The 21,261-nt window shown below is 41.8% G+C and overlaps 2 protein-coding genes across 6 annotated transcripts in view; one reads left to right on the forward strand and one right to left on the reverse strand.

Moving 5' to 3' along the window:
* The window catches only part of LOC132407672 (cohesin subunit SA-2-like), a 98,017-nt gene extending 83,518 nt beyond the window's left edge, over positions 1-14,499 (forward strand). For 2 of the 4 annotated variants that reach the window (XM_059994509.1, XM_059994512.1), the window contains exons 30-37: positions 1,463-1,608; positions 2,147-2,275; positions 2,504-2,703; positions 6,925-7,105; positions 8,534-8,641; positions 9,956-10,055; positions 13,502-13,576; positions 14,222-14,499. In XM_059994509.1, coding sequence (XP_059850492.1) covers positions 1,463-1,608; positions 2,147-2,275; positions 2,504-2,703; positions 6,925-7,105; positions 8,534-8,641; positions 9,956-10,055; positions 13,502-13,576; positions 14,222-14,230 — 948 coding nt within the window. In that variant the 3' untranslated portion in view covers positions 14,231-14,499. The remainder of the gene's footprint in view (positions 1-1,462; positions 1,609-2,146; positions 2,276-2,503; positions 2,704-6,924; positions 7,106-8,533; positions 8,642-9,955; positions 10,056-13,501; positions 13,577-14,221) is intronic. The other 2 variants (XM_059994511.1, XM_059994510.1) reach the window with 2 other exon arrangements.
* A 1,560-nt stretch (positions 14,500-16,059) lies between these two features.
* Positions 16,060-21,261, reverse strand: part of ap4m1 (adaptor related protein complex 4 subunit mu 1) — a 33,440-nt gene continuing 28,238 nt past the window's right edge. For both annotated transcript variants that reach the window (XM_059994514.1, XM_059994513.1), the window contains exons 13-15: positions 19,347-19,397; positions 17,821-17,938; positions 16,060-17,579 (exon numbers count right to left, since the gene is read on the reverse strand). In XM_059994514.1, the coding sequence (XP_059850497.1) occupies positions 17,388-17,579; positions 17,821-17,938; positions 19,347-19,397 (361 nt within the window). In that variant the 3' untranslated portion in view covers positions 16,060-17,387. The remainder of the gene's footprint in view (positions 17,580-17,820; positions 17,939-19,346; positions 19,398-21,261) is intronic.

A 21,261-nucleotide genomic window follows, 5' to 3' on the forward strand; every position in this document is an offset into this window, starting at 1 on the left:
GATGCCCTAGGTCATTTCAACTTCTTCAATTTTGATTGGCATCTCTGTAGTGAAAAAGGGTTTAAATGGGATGAAATTTGGTGTCTGGAAAGAATTACTGACGTGATATGTAGACAGGCTGACTTGAGAGCCCATGCTGGATCTGATGCTTGGCAATGAATCGGATCTGGTGTCAGATCTCTCAATTGGTGAGCATTTTGGAGACAGTGCCCACAATTCCCTGACCCTTACCATAGCCTTGGAGAGGGAGCAGGCAGTATGGGGAGGTCTTTAATAGGGGAAGAGAAAATTATAATGCTGTTATGCAGGAACTAGGGAGCATAAATTGCTGTACTCAGAAATGTGAAGGTTGTTTAGGGGGCACATGCATTGGGTTCTGGATATCTTTGTCCCATTGAGACAGGAAAAGGGAGGTAGGGTGAAGGAACCATGGTTGACAAGCGATATGAACCATCTCTTTTCAAGAGGAAGAAAGAAGCTTAAGGTTTCGGAACACAGCATATTAGGAACATAAGTTAAAGTTAGCAAGTCCAGTAGACAGGGCAGGGAGTGAGAAAGGTTTTTATGCATTAAACTGCAATTTTAATGAATGAAGCTCAACTGTAAAACAGATGAGCTCTGGGCATGGATCAGCACATGGGCCTGAGGTATAGTAGCTGTTACACAAATATGGTTGATGGGGCAGGACTGGTAGGTAGCTCAAAGTTCTGGGATACAAATACTTCTGGTGTAATAAAAGTAGAGATTAGTCAAGAGATGGAGCTGCACTATTGATTAGAGAGAAGACTATGACAATACTGTACTTAGTTCTCAGGTTTCAACAGATTCTCATGGTGAATTTTATTGGATTAAAATCACTAGCTTGTAAAGTTATGGCAGAATGTCTAATATTCTTGAACTGGGAAATGTTTTGATTGGTGAAATGGATTGTAGCTTTTGATATAAAGTTCTGCAAACATTTGAAGGAAAAGTGCAGAACAGCACAGTTTAGGAGCAGTACAGGCTTATGAGAGCAGCAAGAAAGTTGACTTGTGATTTGTTTTGGAGTTCTGGGTTGAGCTGGAAATAAATATGACTCCGTAGTGCTAATTATGGGGAGAAGGATTAGCCTGGGTAGGTGTTTCTGTGAATGGGCCTTTCTGTGCTTGACAGTTCAAGATATGAGATGTTGCTTTTTAAAAATGGCATGTGCTCTGACACTGATAGAGCCTGCAATAACTCTTACTTTGGACCGCATTGCAGGGATCGCTAGGATAATCTCTGAATTACAGTTCCACATGCTCTTTAACCATACTTTCATTCCACATGATGAAATGATTGCATGGCTAAGGAGGGGTAGGGTACCAGGTTTGGGGAGTTGGGGTATAGTTATAGGGAGGGAGAGATTCACTCCTCAAATAAAGGAATTATTCTGCTTACTGCATTTTTATGTTAATTGTGTTATGTTCCTATTCCCCTACAGTTATTTAATGAACTTCTACAAGATCAAGAATATGCTAGTCATTCCTCTGTGGCTTTCAGTGCCATTAAAGACCTGGGTAGGAGGTTTGCCCTAACATTCGGCATGGACCTGATGAAGAGCAGACAATCAGTTGTATCTCTACACTTGTAAGTATGGAGTTTACCTCTGAACCACATTATGGAAGTGGTGGTGAGGCAGCAACAGAATCTGTGAATGTAGAGGAATTGGTTAAATATGCAGTGTTGGAGATTTTTGGGTAAGGACTGGATTCTGGTGGTGGTGGGGGTGCGGTAGGTGGGGATTTTTGTTTGTTTTTGGGAAGTGGAGAGTTGTGAAGGGTATTCCTTTTGGGTACCAAGTGTTTTTTAGGTATAAGATACTTCTGGAGCTCTCAAGCAGTTGCCCAGTTTCACCCAAATTAGAAACAATGGAAAAATGTTGCTTCACAGGCCACAGGCTTTTTAATGTATAAAAGAAAGAGTAACTTTATGAACATCTTTGTGTCTTTGGTTTTTATATCATATTGTATTTTTAGATTTATGATTTGTTTCATTAGGTATTTTGGTATTAATGTATTTAATACTCTGTTCTTTGGGTCCAGTTTATTTTTTTATCTTGTGTGATCTACATGTTTCTGAGTGCTGAATAATGATCAATTCCTTTTATCTTAATCTGCTCCTCCAGGGATGGAATAAAGTTTGCCTTTCGGCAGTATCAACATAGTGGTTTGGAATCTTCCCCGATAAACCTGCTGTTTCTTGAAATTCTAAGTGAATTCTCGTGCAAGCTTTTGCGACAGGACAAAAAAGCTGTGTGAGTGAGCGCGGGGCTGTCTGGCTGGGGAATGGGGTGGTGATTAATGTTCTTGGGGCTGGGGTTTGGTCTAGGCACTGATAGTTCTGTCTGTGTACTAAAAATGTTGAACTGGTTTCAACATTGTCCTACTGAGTTGTCATTGTAAGCCGCAGAGGCCTAATTTGTGTTAGATTTGTGTTTGCGTGTCCTGACAGAGCTGCTGTTGAATCTGTCATTGGTTTGCAGGCTTGCCTATCTGGACAAGAACTTCCCAGCTCCTCTCAATACCTCCTCAGAAGCGTGGCTCCCACTGGTGGTGTACCGCAAGTCATTGCTTGCACGAGGTGATGATGACACCATGTCCATTATCAGTGGTAAGACAGGGAGCATACGCAACAAAAGAGCACCTACAACTTCAGCCAAGAGAAGGCAAATGGACGGTACAGGTGAGAGGATCACTGGCATTGAAGGGACTGATGGTCATTGGAAATGGGTAGAAATTGCCAGCCTGGGCAGAGTGTGGTTGGTATAGGATGTGTGGAACAAGAGGCTGAGGTGTGATTGTTCAGTGTAATCAGTGATGTTTCCTTTGTTCTGCATCACTTCCAGATCTGTTCTGCTGTGTAGGAAAACAGAAAGTTGGAAATAATCAGCATGTTAAGCAGCGCCTGTTGTAGAAAGCCAATCTGGGTTAAAATTCTGAGTAACAATATCGCGAAGAGTGGTGAAAACAAGGCGAATGTCTTCTATGGAGGGATACAAAATAATTTTCTCCTCCATTCTAGGCTTGTCCATCATAGCCTATCTGTCTGAAAATTTTAAAAGGAGGTACAGAGGAGAGAAAGGAAAGGCAACACAAATGCTAGAAATCTAAAATGTTATGGAAACTGATCTGTGTGTTGACCTCTACCACTGCTGCAATGAAGGCCAACATTTGACACAATAGCATCTCATTCTGACTCAGGTCATTGCCACCCTCAAGATGCAACCTTTCGATTGTTTCAAAACTAGCCTCTTCTCATGTGAAATCATCAACCCATAGAGTTTATGGTGTTATTTTTATCAGCAGGTGCTCCCTGAACTGCTGAACATTGCCAACATTTATGGTATTTGGCATCTTGGTTGCAGCATTTTCTTTTGGCCTTTATGCTGGATAAACCAAACACTGATAGGGTGACCAATTTGCAGAGTTCCTGTGTTCAGTTAAGGGAACAGTCCTGTGCTTCCCATTGCCTGTCACTTTAAATCTGCATCTCATGTCTGGTCTGACCCGTCAGTCTGTTACAGTGAGATCTAACAAAGCCTGAAAAACAACACCTAATCTTCCATCTGGGCATGTTATACTCTTCTGAACCTATTACTGAACTCTCCATCATAAAGGAATTTGATTTATCTGTCGCATCAGTCATCTAACTGTGACAGTGGCTCAGTTTGTTTTTGTTTTCAGTCTATCCTATTGCTCTGTATTTTACATTTTGCATTTCTCCATGTTCTCACCCATTCACTCACTGACCAGATAACCTTGAGCACACTTATTCCTATGGTCAGCCTAGTTTTACCCCGTTGGAGTCAACACCCCTTCACCACCCTCCCTTGCAGCTTAACAACCTTTTCTGATGAAGGGTCTTTGACCTGAAACATTAGTTCTGTTTCTCTTCCTACAAAAGCAGTCTTTGCAGTATTTCAACTTTGCTTAGGTTTTCACCATCTGCAGTTCTTTACTTTCCATCATTTTCTTTATTTCTTGTATTCCGTTTCATTTATTTATCACTTCCTGATCATTCAAGGAGATCATAAGATCATGGGAGCAGAATTAGGCCATTTGGCCCATCAAGTCTGCTCTGTCATTCAATCATGGCTGAAACTTTTTTCTCCTCCTCAACCCCATTCCCTGGCCTTCTCCCCATAACTTTTGCTGTGTCCAACCAAGAACATAACAATCTCCGGCTTAAATACACCCAATAACCTAGCCTCCTGTGGTAACAAATTCCACAAATTCACCACCTTCTGGCTAAAGAGATTTCTCCGCATCTCTGTTTTAAATGGGCACCTCTCTATCTTGAAACCTTTCGAATGTTAAAAGGCCTGAACAGAGTAGATGTGGAAATGATGTTTCCTATGATGGGGGAGTCTAGGACAAGAGAACATAGTCTCTACTGTGACTGTCTCTGTCTAGGCCTTTAAACATCTGAAAGGTTTCAGTGTAACTCCCCTCATCCTTCTAAATTCCAGCGAGTACAGACCCAGAACCTTCAAACTTTTCTCATATGATGAACTTTTCATTCCTGGAATCGACCTTGTGAATCGCCTCTGGACTCTGTCCAATGCCAGCACATCTTTTCTTAGATGAGGAGCCCCAAAACTATTCACAATACTCAAGGTGTGGCCTCAGTAGTGCCTTATAAAGCCTTAGCATCACATCCCTGTTTTTGTATTCAAGACCTCTTTTCTACTACCAAAGTGCATGACCTTGCATTTACCAACATTGTATTTCATTTGCCACTCTCTTGACATTCTCCTAATCTGTTTTAAGTCCTCCTGCAGTCTACCTGTTGCCTCAATACTACCTGCCCCTGCACCAATCTTTGTATCATCTACAAACTTAGTGACAAACCCATCTATTCCATCATCTAAATCACTGATATACAGCATAAAAAGAAGCAGCCTCTGCGCAACACCATTACTCACTGGCAGCCAACCAGATAAGGATTTTTATTCCCACTTGCTACCTCCTACCGATCAGGCAATGCTCTAACCATGTTAGTAACTTCCCTGTAATACCATGGGCTCTTAACTTGGCAAGCAGCCTCGTGTGTGGCACCTTGTCAAAAGCCTTCTGAAAATCCAAATATACAATATTCACTGCATCCCCTTTATCTATCCTACTTGTAATCTCCTCAAAGAATTCAAGTAGGTTCCTCAGGCAAGATTTGCCCTTCAGGAAGCTATGCTGACTTTGCCCTATCTTGTCCTGTGTCACCAAGTACTGTATAACCTCATCCTTAACAATTGACTAACATCTTCCCAACTACTGCGGTCAGGCTAATTGGTCTATAATTTTCTTTCTCCTGCCTTCCTCCTTTCTTAAAGAGTGGACTGACATTGGAAATCTTTCAGTCCTCTGGCACAATGACAGAGTCCAATGATTTTTTGAAAGTTCATTTCTAATGCCTCCACAATCTCTACTGCTACCTCTTTCAGAACCCTAGGGTGTAGTTTATCTGGTCTGGGTGACATAATACCCATAGATCTTTCAGCTTTTTGAGCATCTTCTCCCTTGTTATAGTAACTGCACTCACTTTCTCTTCCTTTACACACTACAACATCTGGTACACTGCTAGTGTCTTACACAGTGAAGACTGATGCAAAATACTCATTTAGTTCATCTGCCATCTCCTTGTTCCCCATTATTTCTCTGGCCTCATTTTCTAGCAGTCCTATATCCACTCTCATCTGTTTTTTACATGCACTGCTCTCTCAGATGAGCACTTATTAAATCATTTTAGTTTTATTTTGGTCTTTTTTACTCTCCTGTCGCAAATATTTCCCCTTCATTGCAATTGCAAACTTCTATCAGGAGACTGGGCAAAGAAATGGCAGATGGAATACAGTGCTGAGGAATTGTATGGTCATGCATTTGGTAGAAGAAGTTAAAGGCTGACTATTTTCTAAATGGAGGGAAACTTCGAAGTCCTTCTGCAGGATAAAGGTTAATTTTCAGGTTGAGTCTGGCAAGGAAGGCAAATGTGATGTTAGCTTTCATTTCAAAAGAACTGGAATATAAAAACACAGATGTTATGTTGAGACTTCATAACGCACTGGTGAGGCCTCGAAGTGTTGTGAATAGTTTTGGGCCCCTTAGAAAGGATGTGCTGAAACTGAAGAGGGTTCAAAGGAGGATCACAAATGATTTCAGGATTGAATGGCTTGTATGAAGAGCACTTGATGGTTCTGGGCCTGTATTCACTAGAATTCAGAAGAATGAATGGTGGCCTCGTTAAAAATCTATCATGGTGAAAGGTCTTAATATGGTGAATGTGGAGAGGACGTTTCCTTTGGTGGGAGATTCAAAGACCAGAGTACATAGCCAGAGAGTGGTGAATCTGTGGAAATCTTTGCTACAGGCAGTTGTGGAAGCCAAGTCTTTATGTATATTTAAGGCAGAAGTTGATAGCTTCTTGATTGGACAGGGCATGAAGGAATATGGGGAGAAGGCTGGAGATTGGGGCTGAGAGGAAAATTGGATCGGCCATGATGAAGTGGTGGAGCAGACTCGATGGGCCAGATAGCCTAATTCTGCTCCTATATTTTAAGGTCTTTTAATACATTTCTAGTTTTACCCCCACTGATGGATGGCCTGTAGACAGATGTGCCTGACTTGTGATTTCTTCTAGTTTTTCTACTTTTCAGTTGATAACAATTTTCCTCAAGGGATGCCTTGATACATCCCACAGGGAGAATAATGAGCTTCATTTGCACTGAACCTTTTGTGCTACTTTCTTGCTTCTAGCCAAGCCTGATTTATAATTGTAGAATCTGTCAGTCAGAGAACTGGGAGTTGGAAATGGTTGGAGTCAAAATGGGAGAGGATGGAGGGATGAGTCTGGAGTCCATTTTATATTGGAGAAAAAACTATATTTTAAGCTGCTCAAAAATGTATTTTCCAGTGTCTGACCTGAGCTCGGATGGGACATGGCTGCATAGTGGAGACAGTCTGCAGATGAGCAATAAGTTGACAACACCAATACTCACCTCCACGCTCCTGCGACCAGCCCAGTGGGACTCCGGCAGTCTGCAAGGCTCCGATCAGGATTCTGAAAAGGGCTCCGAATCTGAGTTTGCCCAGAGGTTAGTTGGCTTGTAGTCTGCATTACTGGTCATAGAAAAGCACTGGTACTTCATGAAACTTCAGCACAGTGGTTTAGTGACCTATCAAAGGAGGCACCCTGCCCTGTCTCAGTCCTGTGTGTTACTGCCGATGACGGTAGTTAGGTTGTCATTGCCTTTCTCTGTAGGACATTTGACTTCCAAGGTAATCAGCAGGTTTCTAATCTCTTTTGATGTTTAGTAGCTCCTCCTTGTACATTCACCAACATTCAGTTTATTGTTGTATCATCCCAAAACGAGATTTCTGATTCTTCACAACTGCATTCAACCATTTCTCATGTAGTATAAAAAGAGCCTTGTGCTGTAGGAGGGATCAAGTATTGCAATAGTACAGAGTTACTTTCTGGATGGGAAGGTGAATAGCAGCCTCATTTTCTACTCTGGATGGAGGTAGTGATCAAATAGTAGTGCTCCACCAAGATTAAACAGCAGACTGGTACAGGGCTGCTGTTTGCCAGTGTTGTATGTAAATTCACTGCTGGGTTCCTCAGTATTACAACAATAGCAATGCTTATTGGATATAGAGAACTGTGAAGAAGGCCTGAAGCTCTGAGTTGTAATTCACGTCAACTATCATGGGCATAAAACACAAAAGGTGCTCTTTGGCTTTGTATATACTAACCAAGTACCCATTCATACACGCAAGTCTTATCAGCATTTGGTCCTTTGTACCTTGTCAATTCAAATGAGTGCCTCTGCCTCCTCCAGTCTTGGATAATGCCTTCCTCTGGGTTTTTCCACAGGTCTCTTAACTTGTTATCCCTTACCTTAAACCTCTGGCTTTTGAGTTTTAGATAGGTTTCCTAAGATCTACCCAATCTATGCCTTTCATAATTTTATATACCTCTGTCAGGTCCCCTCCAGCACCCTCTGCTGCAAAAGAACCAAACCCAGGCTATCCAGTCTTCTGATAACTGGATTCCATTGCAGTGAATTGACTCTGCATTCTCCCTAGTACTTTCTGATAGTGTGGCACCCAGAATTGTACCACCTGGGATCTAACCTGTGATTTATAGTTTTACTTAACTTTTCTATACTTGGTGCCTTTGCAGTAGTGAATGAAAACAAGTGTCCCAAATACCTTCTCCATTTATCTACCTATCCTTCACCTTTGGACTTATGCAAGGGTTCCTCTTTTCTTCATTGCTTCTTGGATCTTCCTTTTCATTGTGTATATCCTATTTCCAAGCCAGTGCAAAAATTATTTTGTATCTCCTGTGCCTCCCTCCCATGTATGTTATTCACTCAATTACATTCTACTGTCGACTCTTGTTTTCACAACTTCTTGTAATCATCAATCTTCTGAAACCCTGTGCAAGATGAACTTGGAGTGCAGCCCTTTTGGAACAGTTCTCCTCATCACACCTAATTGTTCTTTGTTTTGTATAGCAGGTCCTGGCTTGACTCTCAAAATCGTAATAAGCGGCAAAATGATCAGGTTCAGAAAAACAGAGTACAAAAGAACCAGTCCCGACAAAAAGTTCGCAAGCAGCAGTTGTAAGTGATGGATTTGTCTGTCATTTCCTGCATACTGGTATTTTAGTCTGGATCCTCCAATGGTACTGTTAAGATCTATTTCAGATTGCTGGTTTTGTTAATTGAAGTTATTTTGGGTTTTAAGGTGGTAAGTTTAAACATCAAATAGTGCATGTTCCAGGATGACACCCACTGCTGCAAGGTGGAAAGTTGTAGTGTGTGTGTATGGCTAGAGATGTAGTTCACTCTGCTGACATGCCAGTTTTTTCCAGCAATACCCTCAAAGCTGCAGCCTTCAGTTCCAAAATGTAAATGACTAACTGGTGTTATACATATTTTGTGTTGATGTTAGCTGCCAAGTGGGTGGGCTGGTTGAGAAGGAGCAATAAGAAGCTTGAGTTATTGCTGACCTCAAGGATTGTGGTAGTTGCTCAAAAAGATCTTGGAAGGGAGACAGAAGCATTTGGTTTAATTAAAATAGGGATTCATTGTGTGTGGGGGCAGATTATGGATGGGGAAGGGAGCAAGGAAATATGGCCGTCTGGAAGGAAGAAATCCAAAATTGAGAATAGACTGCAGGTGGGGGGGGGGGGAGAGGTTGGATGGACTGGAGTCCACAGTAGTGAGCAAAACTACAAGGTTTCATGGTAGTGGAAGAGAAGGTCTGAGTGCCGTGACTTGGTTGCAAACAGAATCAGGGAAACACATGCACAAGAGAATGTGGCCCATCTCAGCCACAATGCCAAGAAATATCTATGCAACTATTGATCAGTAGCTGAGAAGGCTTCAAAACTTGGTAGACCATGAACAAATGATTTTTAATGTGATGAGTCTTTTTGTCTTGGCCAACTTTTAGTGAATTTCTGATCTCCTCCTCTGTAAGTAACATTAAAAATCTCTTTGCGTTGAAGAAAATAAAGTGTGTCTAGCCTTATCACAGCTGTTACCTTTTTGATACTCCAAAGGTTGGAACTTATCTGGGATTGGAATCGTTTTTGTAAGAAAAAGTATCAAGGAAGTACAGGTGGGGAGCATTTGACATGGGTCTGGCAGAAATCATAGGTAAGCAATAATCTCATTTTGCCACTGGCATTGAGAAACATGGGAGAGAAGATGCACAGGCTTGAAAAACCAAATGTTCCTATGTGCAGTTCCAGAACCAATGTGGTTGACCCATAGTCAGTCAGTTAGATTAGGGACGGACTATTGATGTAGCTGCTTTCATGACCATTGTTTAATAAGTATTGAGACCACTGTTGTATCTGGGGGTAGTTGGCCCAGGTGTGTTGCTGTTCACAAATGCCTGTGAATGGATGAGTTTATTTTCTGTTTCAGGTTGAGTCTAATGGAAGAAGAAGGAGAAGACACTGAAACAGGAGAAATTATGTCTGATGCCACCAGCGAGCATTCGGATGCAAATAGCGAGATCATTCTGGTCAGTAACTGAACTCTCATATAGGTAGAATAGGATCTGGAATGTTGGGAGATGTCAGACATGTGAAATGCAGGAAGAGCTGGGTGAGCTAAAGTGGAAGTGGACACTGTGGGCACGAAGGAGGACAATGTGTACACACAATTCCATGTGGAGTGGGAGCAGCCAACACTGGTCAACTTAATCTGCACTCATGGCCAAACCACTATGTACCACGTTCCCAGGAACCAATCAGATGAACCTTTATTGCCCTCCTCCTATCATAAATCTATCTGTTTGGTTAGAGAAGCCAAACCTGCATATAAAGCTCTCCATTATCCCCATGTATCCTTGCCCATTTACCTCATCCTGCGCATACCTTCCACAAAGCCTCTCTGTGTCCTCTTCATAGCTCTCACAGACACCCAGCTTTATCATTAGTAAACCTGGATTAACGCAATTTGCCTTATCCAGGTCACTGTGACAGATTGATCAGCTGAGGCACCTTCATAGTCTCTTTGGCCCCTACCAGTCACAGCCTCCTAAATGAGCTTTTATTCCCAGTTTATTTTCTGTTCATTAACCAATTCTCATTGCATGTTAAAGTATTACCCTCAATGTCATGGGCTTGTAATTTTGTTTGATCTCACACTGCCTGCAAGATGAGCTGCCTCAACAACTATTGCCCAATGGGACTCTCGTCCTCTTTGATGAAGTGCTTTGAGAAGTTGGTCGTGGCTTGAACCAACTTCTGCCGAAGCAAGGACCTGGACCCTATGTAATTTGCCTATCGCCACAATAGGACTGCAGCAGATGCTTTGGATCACTTGGCTTTGGATCATCTGGACAATAGTAATATTTGCGTTGTGCTGCTGTTTATTGACTACAGCTCAGTGTACAATGCGATTATACTCTTAGATCTAATCAAGCTCTAAAACCTGGGTCTCTGTGCCTTCCTTTGCAACTGGATCCTTGGCTTCCTGAATATCAATATTGGTGTACCTCAAGGGTGTGTGCTTAGCCCACTGCTCTACTCCCTCTGTCCATGACTGTGCTGCTAGGCATAGATTAAACATCATCTATAAATTTGCAGACAACTATTGTTGGCAGAATTTCAGGTGGTGACAAGAGGCATACAGAAGTGGGATAGATTAACAAGTTGAGTGGTATCACAGCAACAACCTTGCACTTAACGTCTGTAAGACCAATGAATTGATTGTGGACTTGAGGAAGGGTAAGCTAAGGGAACACACATCAGTACTCATCAAGTAATCATAAGAGGAAAGGGTGAGCAGTTTCAAGTTCCTAGGTATCAACGCCTCTGAAGATCTATCTTAGGCCCAACATATTGATGCGATTACAAAGACAGAGACTATTTCATTAGGTGTTTGAGGAGAATTGGTAAGTCACCACTCAATTAGTATGTCAAGACTCACAAATTTTCTAAGGTGTACTGTGAAGAGCATTTCCAACTGGTTGCATCACCTTCTAGTATGAAGGGGCCACTGCACAGCATTGAAAAAAGCTGAAGTAAGTTGTAAACTTAGCCATCTCCATCATGGGTACTAGCGTCCTCAGCATCCAGAACACCTTGAAAAGATGATGCCTCAAAAGGGCAGCATCCATCATTAAAGACCCCCCCATCAGTGCTGCCATCAAGTAGGTGGTACAGGATATTTCTGGAACAGCTTCTAATCCTCTGCCATCAGATTGTTGAATGGACAGTGAACTCAAGAACACTTACCCAGTATTTCCCCCCTCTCTTTTTGCAATACTTAATTATTTTGTATATATTTGCTGTAATTTATAATTTTATTACTGAGTATTGCAATAGACTGCTGTTCCCAGATTGGACCTCCAGCACCCAGGGCATGCCCTTTTCTCACTGTTGCCATCAGGTAGGAGGTGCAGAAGCCTGAAGTCATACACTCGGCATTTCAGGAACAGCTTCTTCCCCTCTGCCATCCGATTCCTAAATGGACATTGAATCTTCGGACCCTACCTCACTTTTTTTTAATATACAGTATTTCTGTTTTTGCATGTTTTTAAGATCTATTCAATATATGTGATTGATTTACTTGTTTATTTTTCTCTCTGTTAGATTATGTATTACATTGACCTGCTGCTGCTAAGTTAACAAATTTCACGTCACATGCTGGTGATAATAGACCTGATTCTGTAAAACAGCAAATTTCTGAATGTACTGTATGCCAGTGAAATCATACCTGACTCTGATGGTATTTGATAATTCTACTCCATGGGGGGATAACAATGATTGTCGGCCCTATCTATAACTCTCATTTTTATAAACTTCTATCGGATCTCCCCCCAGTCTTCAGTGCTCCAGAGAAAACAAACATGGTTTGTCTATTGTCTCCTCACAGCACACGCTCTCTAAAGCAGGCAGCATACTTGTAAACATCTTCTGAACTTTCTCCAAAACTTTCTACATCCTTCCTGTAATGGATGACCAGAAATATGCACAATACTCCAAGTACAACCTTATTGAATCTTTATACAGCTCCACTGTGAGTACCTGATCACTGTCTTGTGCCTCTTCCTGGCAAGCTCACATTTTTGATTTCACCACCACGGCCTTTTATGGTTGAGAACTTCACCCTCTGAAGAAATTTCACAATCTCTCTCCACATATTCTAAACTGACTTCAGATTCTAGACCCTACTCCCACTACCAAGCAGAAGAAACATCTCCCTTCATTCAGCCTCCCAGCCACTTGACAGATTTGTCTCTTCTTATTTATTAATGGGGTTATGTTTTCTGTCTAATTGGTAGGACTGTTTGATAATCCCTTGAAGATTTGGAAATTTAGAGTTGAGAATTATGGATAGGGTAAACAACCTTTATTCCCCCAGGGTGGAATTGTAAAATACTATCAGAATCGGCACAGTCGCTATTATCAGAGCCACTTCCTTTGCAGATTTAGTGTTCTGCTCTTGAGGATTTGTTACTTTACAGCCCCATTAATTTCTCTAGTACTAGTTTTACACTAATTCACTCAAGGTCTACAGTTCTCCATTTATGAGAGGTTTCTATGCACACTAGGTAGACAGCGCTGCCAGTTTTTGTTTCTAATTTCACTTATGTTTCCTCCCGTCTGTGAGAGGCTTGTCTTCCTACAGCATAGGAATGAGAGCTCTTACAATCTGTTTATAGGCTTCCACTCCAGTATTCCATCCTCCCTGTCAAAGCTTGGCCCTCTTGCTTAAATCTGAAGTGCTCCTAGTCATCGTTTATTGCTTTTGTTCTCAGCCATCAGTGTGGTGTGCCCTCAACTCCTTACCCAGATGTTATGCTGGCTTCTTGGTTAAGGCCAGGTTAATTTGATATGAGTATTAGCAACGCAGCTGAACAACATTTGTCAACTCTCAGCTACTTTATCTGTGTACTTGAGTGAAATCCTATGGATTTTGTAATTTTACTAATTTGCAGATTCTTTTTGTAATCTTCAGCAGGGAGCCCTTGGCAGACATGGAAGAGCTGGGCTGTTGCAGGATCTCTTTGACTCAAGTATTCTCGACATTGATGTAAGTGATAGTAATGAGGTTGGAGTCATGTGGTAGTCTAATTTATTATCTTTGCCACAAATCTATTCAGCTGCCATTGTTTTAAATCCCTTGATTTACTTACCTAAAAATCCTATTGGCCTTGATCTTGAAAGCTGTAATCATCCCAGTAACATTTGGAGTGCGTATTTCCACATTGTGTGAAGTGGTTCTGGAATTGCTTTACACTCTACTCTGGTTTGTGGTCATTTTATATTAATATGCCCTTTTGTAGCATGTTTTCTTTTTTGTTTGATAATGCTCTTGTTTTAAGCACATTTCTGCATTAAAGGTCTAACATACATAGATCTTAGTCTAGATGTCTTCCCTGAAGATCCCTTGCTCTGGACTTTGCAAAGTATTTTCATTTTAAACAACCCAGTTAGCTGAGGCAACAGCTCCACCTGCTGTACTATGCTTTTGTCCTTGAATGTATCCTCAATTTTTGGTGCCCTTTTGGAATTATTCAGTGCCCTTGACCACTTTTTGACCTCAGTTATTGAGTGGGGTGGGGGGGGGGGGGAGAGTTAGAAGGTAATTACTTATCACTGTGATTGTGCACTCTGTGGATGTCTGTATAATGTTGACCATGAGCATTGTCTTCAATTCTGCCTTTTCTGTCTTTAGGATTTCTGAAGCTGCTGGAAACTCATCTTTAATTTTGATTGCTGTACATTAATTTGGGATTTACATTTGAAACGAGTCTCTGCTGTGCCACTTGTTTAATTGTACTTGCTGACCTGCAATTGTAGTTCATGAGATCACAAGGCAGAAGTAATGGATTAAGGCTTCTCAGACCTAGGATATGGGTTGTCTTTTCTTTTGTATAGTTAATTTGTGTTTGTAAATTTCTGTTGTAAAAATGTTTCTGCAGTTTACCTTACATTTTGTTAATAAAGGCAATTTAAAATTACCGCTTCACTTGAGTACTTAAGTACAGGATTTGAATTTTTCTCTCGGGTCAAAGCCTGAATGACCCTTCTTTGCTAAAGGATATAATTAATATCCGTCCTGGCATCGGGAAAGGATGCTAAACTTTAACAAGTCATTTACTTTAAAGAAGGGTCATCGGGGAAGGGAGTCTGAATGCCTGGTCTAATACCATTAGTTATTTACGGGGACTACCACAGGTATTTGACAGCATCAGAGGGATTGATACTGAATTAAGAATCTGGCATAAGAGGTGAAGACAGTGTGAAATTGTATGAATTGGCTATTTTGTTCATCAACCCTACATCAATATTCAAGTGATCATGGCCAATTTTTTATTGCCATATTCCTGGATGTCTAAAAACCTGTCTCTTTTAAATTCCTCAAGGGTAGTGAATTGCACTACTCAAGCCTCAAGGAGGAAAAAAATCAATCTGAAACTAGCCTCCATTTGGGAATTGTTTTTCCTGCATTTGGCTATCTAGCCCTGAAGTTTCAATGAGAGCTCTCTTTCTAAACAGTGGATCACAACTATATTCTATCATCACTGTGTTTGGGAAATCAAACTTGTGAATCTTTGCACTGTCTTTGAAGGCAAAAAGACTAAATCACATGACACTCTAGATATGGTCTTCCCAAGACTTGCTCTAACTAGGATTTTCTAACTCCTGTAATCAAATGTTATTGTTATAAAGGCTTATGTACCATTTACACTGGTAATAACCTCAAAGTAATACAGCCAGGTCCATCAACAATACAATTGAACATCAACAATACCCAACCTATCACCTTTAACGAAGTGTTACAGTATGCATCATTGTGAATGAGTACATTACCTTACTTTGTTCTCACTAACCTTGTCCATATTCCCCACCCAAGCCCCTCTACTTTGTCCTTGTGTAGTCCTGGGGTTTCAGAAGGAAGTATGTGGAGCTATGATATTGGATCTTTCTGTTTGTCATCAAACGTCACCAATGATTGATGCATTGAATCACAAACATTGCATGGGTGGTGGGCTGGAATAGGAACAGATCTGCTCACAAAGGCATGGACCATGGAAGCTCAAAGAGAAGCAGCGGGGGATTGTGTACATTTCATCATTGTAATGACCCAAGGCCAGTGATAGTAAAACAAATTTTATAGACTAGGTGAAACCATACTACTGTAGTCTGCAGAGGAAGTGCAGTTCAGCTTTACCAGGGGTAAACTGCCAACAGATACCATGCAAATGAGGGTTTTCCCCCTGGATTTCAGGAAGAATTGAGGTACATTTGCCAGTGTCTGAGAGAAGATGGAAAAATATTTCTGACTGGTATGGGATTTTTCTTTGGATCTATTTGTCATCAAGATTACACAATATGACACTTACAAACTTTAAAGTGACACCACCTGGTGACTCTAAAATGTCTGTTCTAACCACAAGCTTTCTACTCACTCCCTGTTCATCTTCCTGCAAGCTGTTACTGAACCAGGTGGTTATACATTTTTGTTCTGGATTTGATATGTCCATAGTTGATTAAGTGCTAAAGGAGGTATATGGCATGTTACATTTATTAGTCAAGACGCTGAGTACAAGAGTCAATAAGTTACATTGCAGCTTTGTAAAATTCTGGTTACTGTACATTGTGGTCAACCTGTTACAGAAGAGATGTGGGGACTTTGGTCAGGGTACAGAAGTTTAACAAGATTACAGGATATCTGCTATAAGGAGAGGTTGGACAAACTTTGATTGTTTAATATATACAAGGGGAGAACTGAGAAGTCTATAAAACTGAGAGGTATCGATAGACTTGTATCTCTTACCCAGGGTTGAAATATCTAATACTAGCGAATACAGTAAGAGGGATAGGTTCAAAGACAATGCATGGACCAGTTTTTGTTTTATATATTGGTGTCAAAACTGCAGTGCCAAGCAAAGAATCAGCATGTAGACCATGTGCAGAATGAAAGGATTAGTTTTAATTAAACATCAGCTTAATTACTTAAGATTTTCCTTTTTATTCAAAATGTTGGTTCTGTTTCATTCTGACACCAACTTGAACTTTCAGGACATACATCTGATCTGTTGCTGCCCCTCTTCAGCTGCTCAAACCTTTCTGTATCATGGTCACTCTTAAATTTGATCATTCCAAATCTCAACAATCTTCTCACTCTAACCCCGTTTCCCCTGCCCCATGCCCATCCAACCCCCTCTGCTGCCTGTACATGATCATCCAACTCAAACATACTTGCTGAGTGATATTTGCAGTTAAGGAACAGCTCAGTTCTGACCCTTGTTTGAAAACCCCTCCATGTCCTTGCCCTTCATTACTTCTGTAACTCCTCTTTGCCGTACAATTGTAAGATCACTCTTCATTTTCATTTCTGGCCTTGTGCACATCTGTAACTTTAATTACTTCACTATTTATTGTCTGCCAATCCCCTCGTTCCTCCCTCAAACCAATCCTTCAAAACTCACCAGCTCACAAATACATTTCTTCCCGATCACAGCTGCTCTAACACTTCCCTTCCTCTCCTGATCTGCTGCAGAGATCCTTATGCCTGTGACATCACACATGCTTCAAAGCCATATTGACTGGACTCTAGTTTCCATCCTCCATAAATTATACTGAATGCACACACTCAAAGATTCTTATTTACATTAAATGTACATTTGTTCTGAAAGCACAGCAATGATGGAATCATTGCCTCTGTCCCAGTAACTCATCAGGATGGCTCTGTGATCACTACCCAGGTAATTTTCTCTGACAGAATAGCACTGCCGCAATAACCTGATTAAGTGGCCTCCTTACATTGATGGGGCTCAATTCTTGGGCATTCCTGGATAGTTGCACCTCCCCGAAAACCTATTCTCATTAGTACTTCAAATGCGGATAACATAGGAGTTGCTGTGTGTGACGTAGCGGACCCAGCGATGAGGCAGTGGAGCCTGCGAGGCAGTCACACGCAAGAATCGGACCTGTATCCCTGAGCAGGTTGTCATGGGTAGCTCAAACTGCATGCAGACGGGGCCAAGCTCCAGCAACGATGAGGCACTCAGTCCAGGGACCTCCAGCTGCACAAAAGGAATGTGAACATGGTTACCTTTTGCCATGAATCTCACCCCACTAAACTACATTGAGACCAGGGGAATGGGTCTGCCTGTCCAAGTGTCCCTGCTCAGCGAAGGGACTGACAGCATCATCACTCCTTCCCAAGTAGAGAATAGACCAAATTTCTTTTTTGTTTAATCTCCAAATGCTTTGAGCCTGTAGTTCCCAACAGTGTGGCACAGCTCCCTACCCCAGCACTCTCACCTTGAACAGTGCAGTGAACTGTGAGCCTCCAGGAAAGGTGGGGATCTGCCAGTGCACGGACCTAGTGTCAACCTCCAACTCAGCAGACTGATCAGGACTGCTTAGTTCCTGGGAGAGGCTGAAACATAGGCCAGAATTAGTCACCATTCACAGTCACTAGAACAGACAGTAACACATTGCAAGGTGAAACCCTGCTGCAGGCTGAAGAACAATGATCTAAACCCTATTCTGACCACAGCATGTTACAGGACCAAACCATGGAATGATAAACCCCAATAACCTGATCACCTCCATTGAGACCTTTAACAGCAGTGACTACAGAGTTAATGGATATTCGTGGGTGTATTCAGGAACAGTTCCTGCAGGTTAAACAAAAGTAAATGTATGAAAGAAAATGAATCAGAAGTTAAATCAGGCATATGTCATGAAATTTGTTGTCTTTGTAGCAGCAGCACAATACATAATGCAAAAAAAAACCTGAACTATAGTAAGTAACTTAACTATAAAATAGAATAGAAATAAAAAAGTAGTGAGGGTAGTGTTCAATGTCCATTCAGAAATCATGGTAGAGGGGAAGAAGCTATTCCTGAAAACAGGCCTACCAAGCCACCAGGGAAAATGCAGCACAAATAGCAGTGTTCCCAGACAAAGACAGAAAGTATGAAGGGGAAATCATACCCCAAAAATCTTTGAGGTTGCATCAGATGGAGGGGGGAGTCAGTGAAACTGCCACACTTGGATTCTCAGAGGGTGCTTGATAAAGTCCCCATGTAGGTGGTCAGAGAATGAGATAGAATTGGGTAACTTGTCAATATGGAACAAACAGACCCTTCTCTAGTAACAGGGTGGATGAGCAGTGGGTATCATGGGGATCAATGCCTGAATCCTGATGATTCAAAACCTATGACTGGGAGGAGCAAATGTAATCGAGTTTACTGATGATACAAAATAAGTGACAGAATGTGCAAAAAGAGTTGAGAAACTTGAAGTGGGACAAAGAAATACTGAGCCTTGTTCTAAATGATAAAAGACCCAGTATTGTTTTTCGCGTCACTGAAAACCTTGGACAACAGCAAATGGAGAATGGCATTTGATCTCAAGAGGAAGAAGCTGCAAATTAAAGATGTATTAGAACATACTACCACTATGCTGGGCCTTGGAGGGAGCACAGCTGAAGCACTGTGGGCATTCTTGTTCTGCTAAAGGGGGAGACTTCTGGACCACTGCACATTACCAAAAAGGACCCCACCCCATAAACACACTGTTAACACAGACCACAGCACATTACATAATGCCATCCCTTTTATAGATCATTGCACATTACAGGATCCCAGCCCCCAGATCACACCACATTGCCAGATATCTCATTCTTGCCTCTTCACCATCACTTGTCCTACTGCTGACTTGACAATAAATAGCAGCTTGAGGTGACCCACTCTGTGACTGGATCCCTCACTATTGCTGAGAGTGTCAGGTGAATTCTGGAGTGGAACATAACGCAGTGAACTGTGATTTAAAGCTCTAACCTTGTTGTTCCCTTGGGCACTGGAAGATGCACAGAAACGTTCAGAGCCTGACTGAAATGAGAAACAGGATCATTAGTAATAGTGCAAATGTCAGGTCGTCTCACGCGGCAATGAGGAGGAGGAGGCCGATGTCGTGTGGAACCCAAGGATATGGAAAAGGTCACCGAGACTGAGGCAAACAAAGTCGGTGGGGGGGGGGGGGGCAGTAGGTAACACGTAGCAAAGATGGTTGAGTACAATGATAAAAATTGTCAGCGGAGAGAGGTGCATATGGGGAGGGGGGAGGGGTTAGAGAGGAAAGAAGGTTGGAGCAAGACATCGGAATAAATAAAAAGGCATTTTAGAAAGCGATAAGAATTTAACTTCCAGTAACATGAAGACAAATTTATAAAGTAAATACAGGACTGAAAGCTTGAATGTACACAGTATATGTTATTGTAGATAATCATGTAACACAGCTGGAGATTGGCAGGAATGGCATGGGCATCACTGAGTCGGAGCTGAAAGATGGTAGTTGAACGCTTAACGTTCAAGGACACAAAAGGGCAAGGAGAGCAGGTGGGGTAGTTATTTTGGTAAAAATGATATCAAATTCTTAGAAATCCTTGGAAAGAGCTGACATAGGATCAGAAGATTCTACATCTTGTGGCTAGAGTTAAACCATAACAGTAAAAAGATCCTGATGAGATGATACAGGCCTCCGAACAATAGCCAGAATGTAAGATACAGATTAAAAAAGGGAGATAGAAAAGGCATGTAAAAGAGGGCAATGTTACATAGTCATGGGAGATTTCAATGTACAGGTAGATTGGGAAAATCAGGTTGGTGTGGATCCCAAGAGAAGGAATTTTCAAAGTTCAAAGTAAAATTTATTAGCAAACTGCAAATGCAGACATTCATAGCAATAAATAACGTGAAAAAGAGTCCTTAAAAGTGAGGCGATCGGTTGTGGGAACACCGAAAGCAGAGCAAGTGTAGTTATCCCCTTTTGTTCAAGTGCCTGATGGTTGAGGGGTAGTAACCGTTCTTGAACCTGGTGGTGTGAGACCTGTAACTTCTACCTGATGGCAGCAGCAAGCAAAGAGCATGACCTGGGTAGCGAGGGCCTCTGATGGATGCTGTTTGTGGCAATGTTTCATGTAGATGTGCTCAATGGTTGGGAGGGTTTTGCCCCTGAAGTACTGGGCCAAATCCACTTCCCTTTGCAGGATTTTTCACTCAAAAGCATTGGTGTTCCCCTACCAGGATGTAATGCAGTCACTTCGACCACACTTCGATAGAAGTTTGCCATGGTTTTTGATGATGTGCTGAACCTCTGCAGAGTCCTGAGGAAGCAGAGGTGCTGTCATGCTTTCTTCACAATGGTATTCATAGGATGGGTCCAGGACAGGTCCACTGAGATAATGACACCCAGCAATTTAAAGTTACTGACCCTCTCCACCTCTGATAATTACTGACTCATGGATTTCTGGTTTTCCTCTCCTGAAGTCTACAATCAATTCCTTGGTCTTCTTGACATTGAGTGAGAGGTTGTTATGACACCAGTCAAATTTTCAATCTCCCTCCTGTATGCTTATTTATCACCACCTTTGATACAGCCCACAAGTGGTGTTTAGAGTTGTCAGCAAACTTACATGTGCTGTTGGAGCTGTGCCTAGCCACACAGGATCCCAACCCCCAGTAGAGGGGGGGGGGGGGGGGAGGAAGAATGCACACATTGCTGTGGCACTCCCATGCTGATGGAAATTGTGGAGATGTTTTACCCAATCCAGAGTGACTAGGATCTACAAGTGAGGATCCAATTGCACAAGGGGGTTTTGAGGTTCAGGTTTTGGAATTTATTGATTAGTTTTGAGAAGATGATGGTATTAAATGCTGAGCTGTAATCTATAAAGAGCATCTTGATGTATGCATC

Source organism: Hypanus sabinus, chromosome 18 (genome assembly GCF_030144855.1).
Source record: "Hypanus sabinus isolate sHypSab1 chromosome 18, sHypSab1.hap1, whole genome shotgun sequence".
Classification (NCBI taxonomy): domain Eukaryota; kingdom Metazoa; phylum Chordata; class Chondrichthyes; order Myliobatiformes; family Dasyatidae; genus Hypanus; species Hypanus sabinus.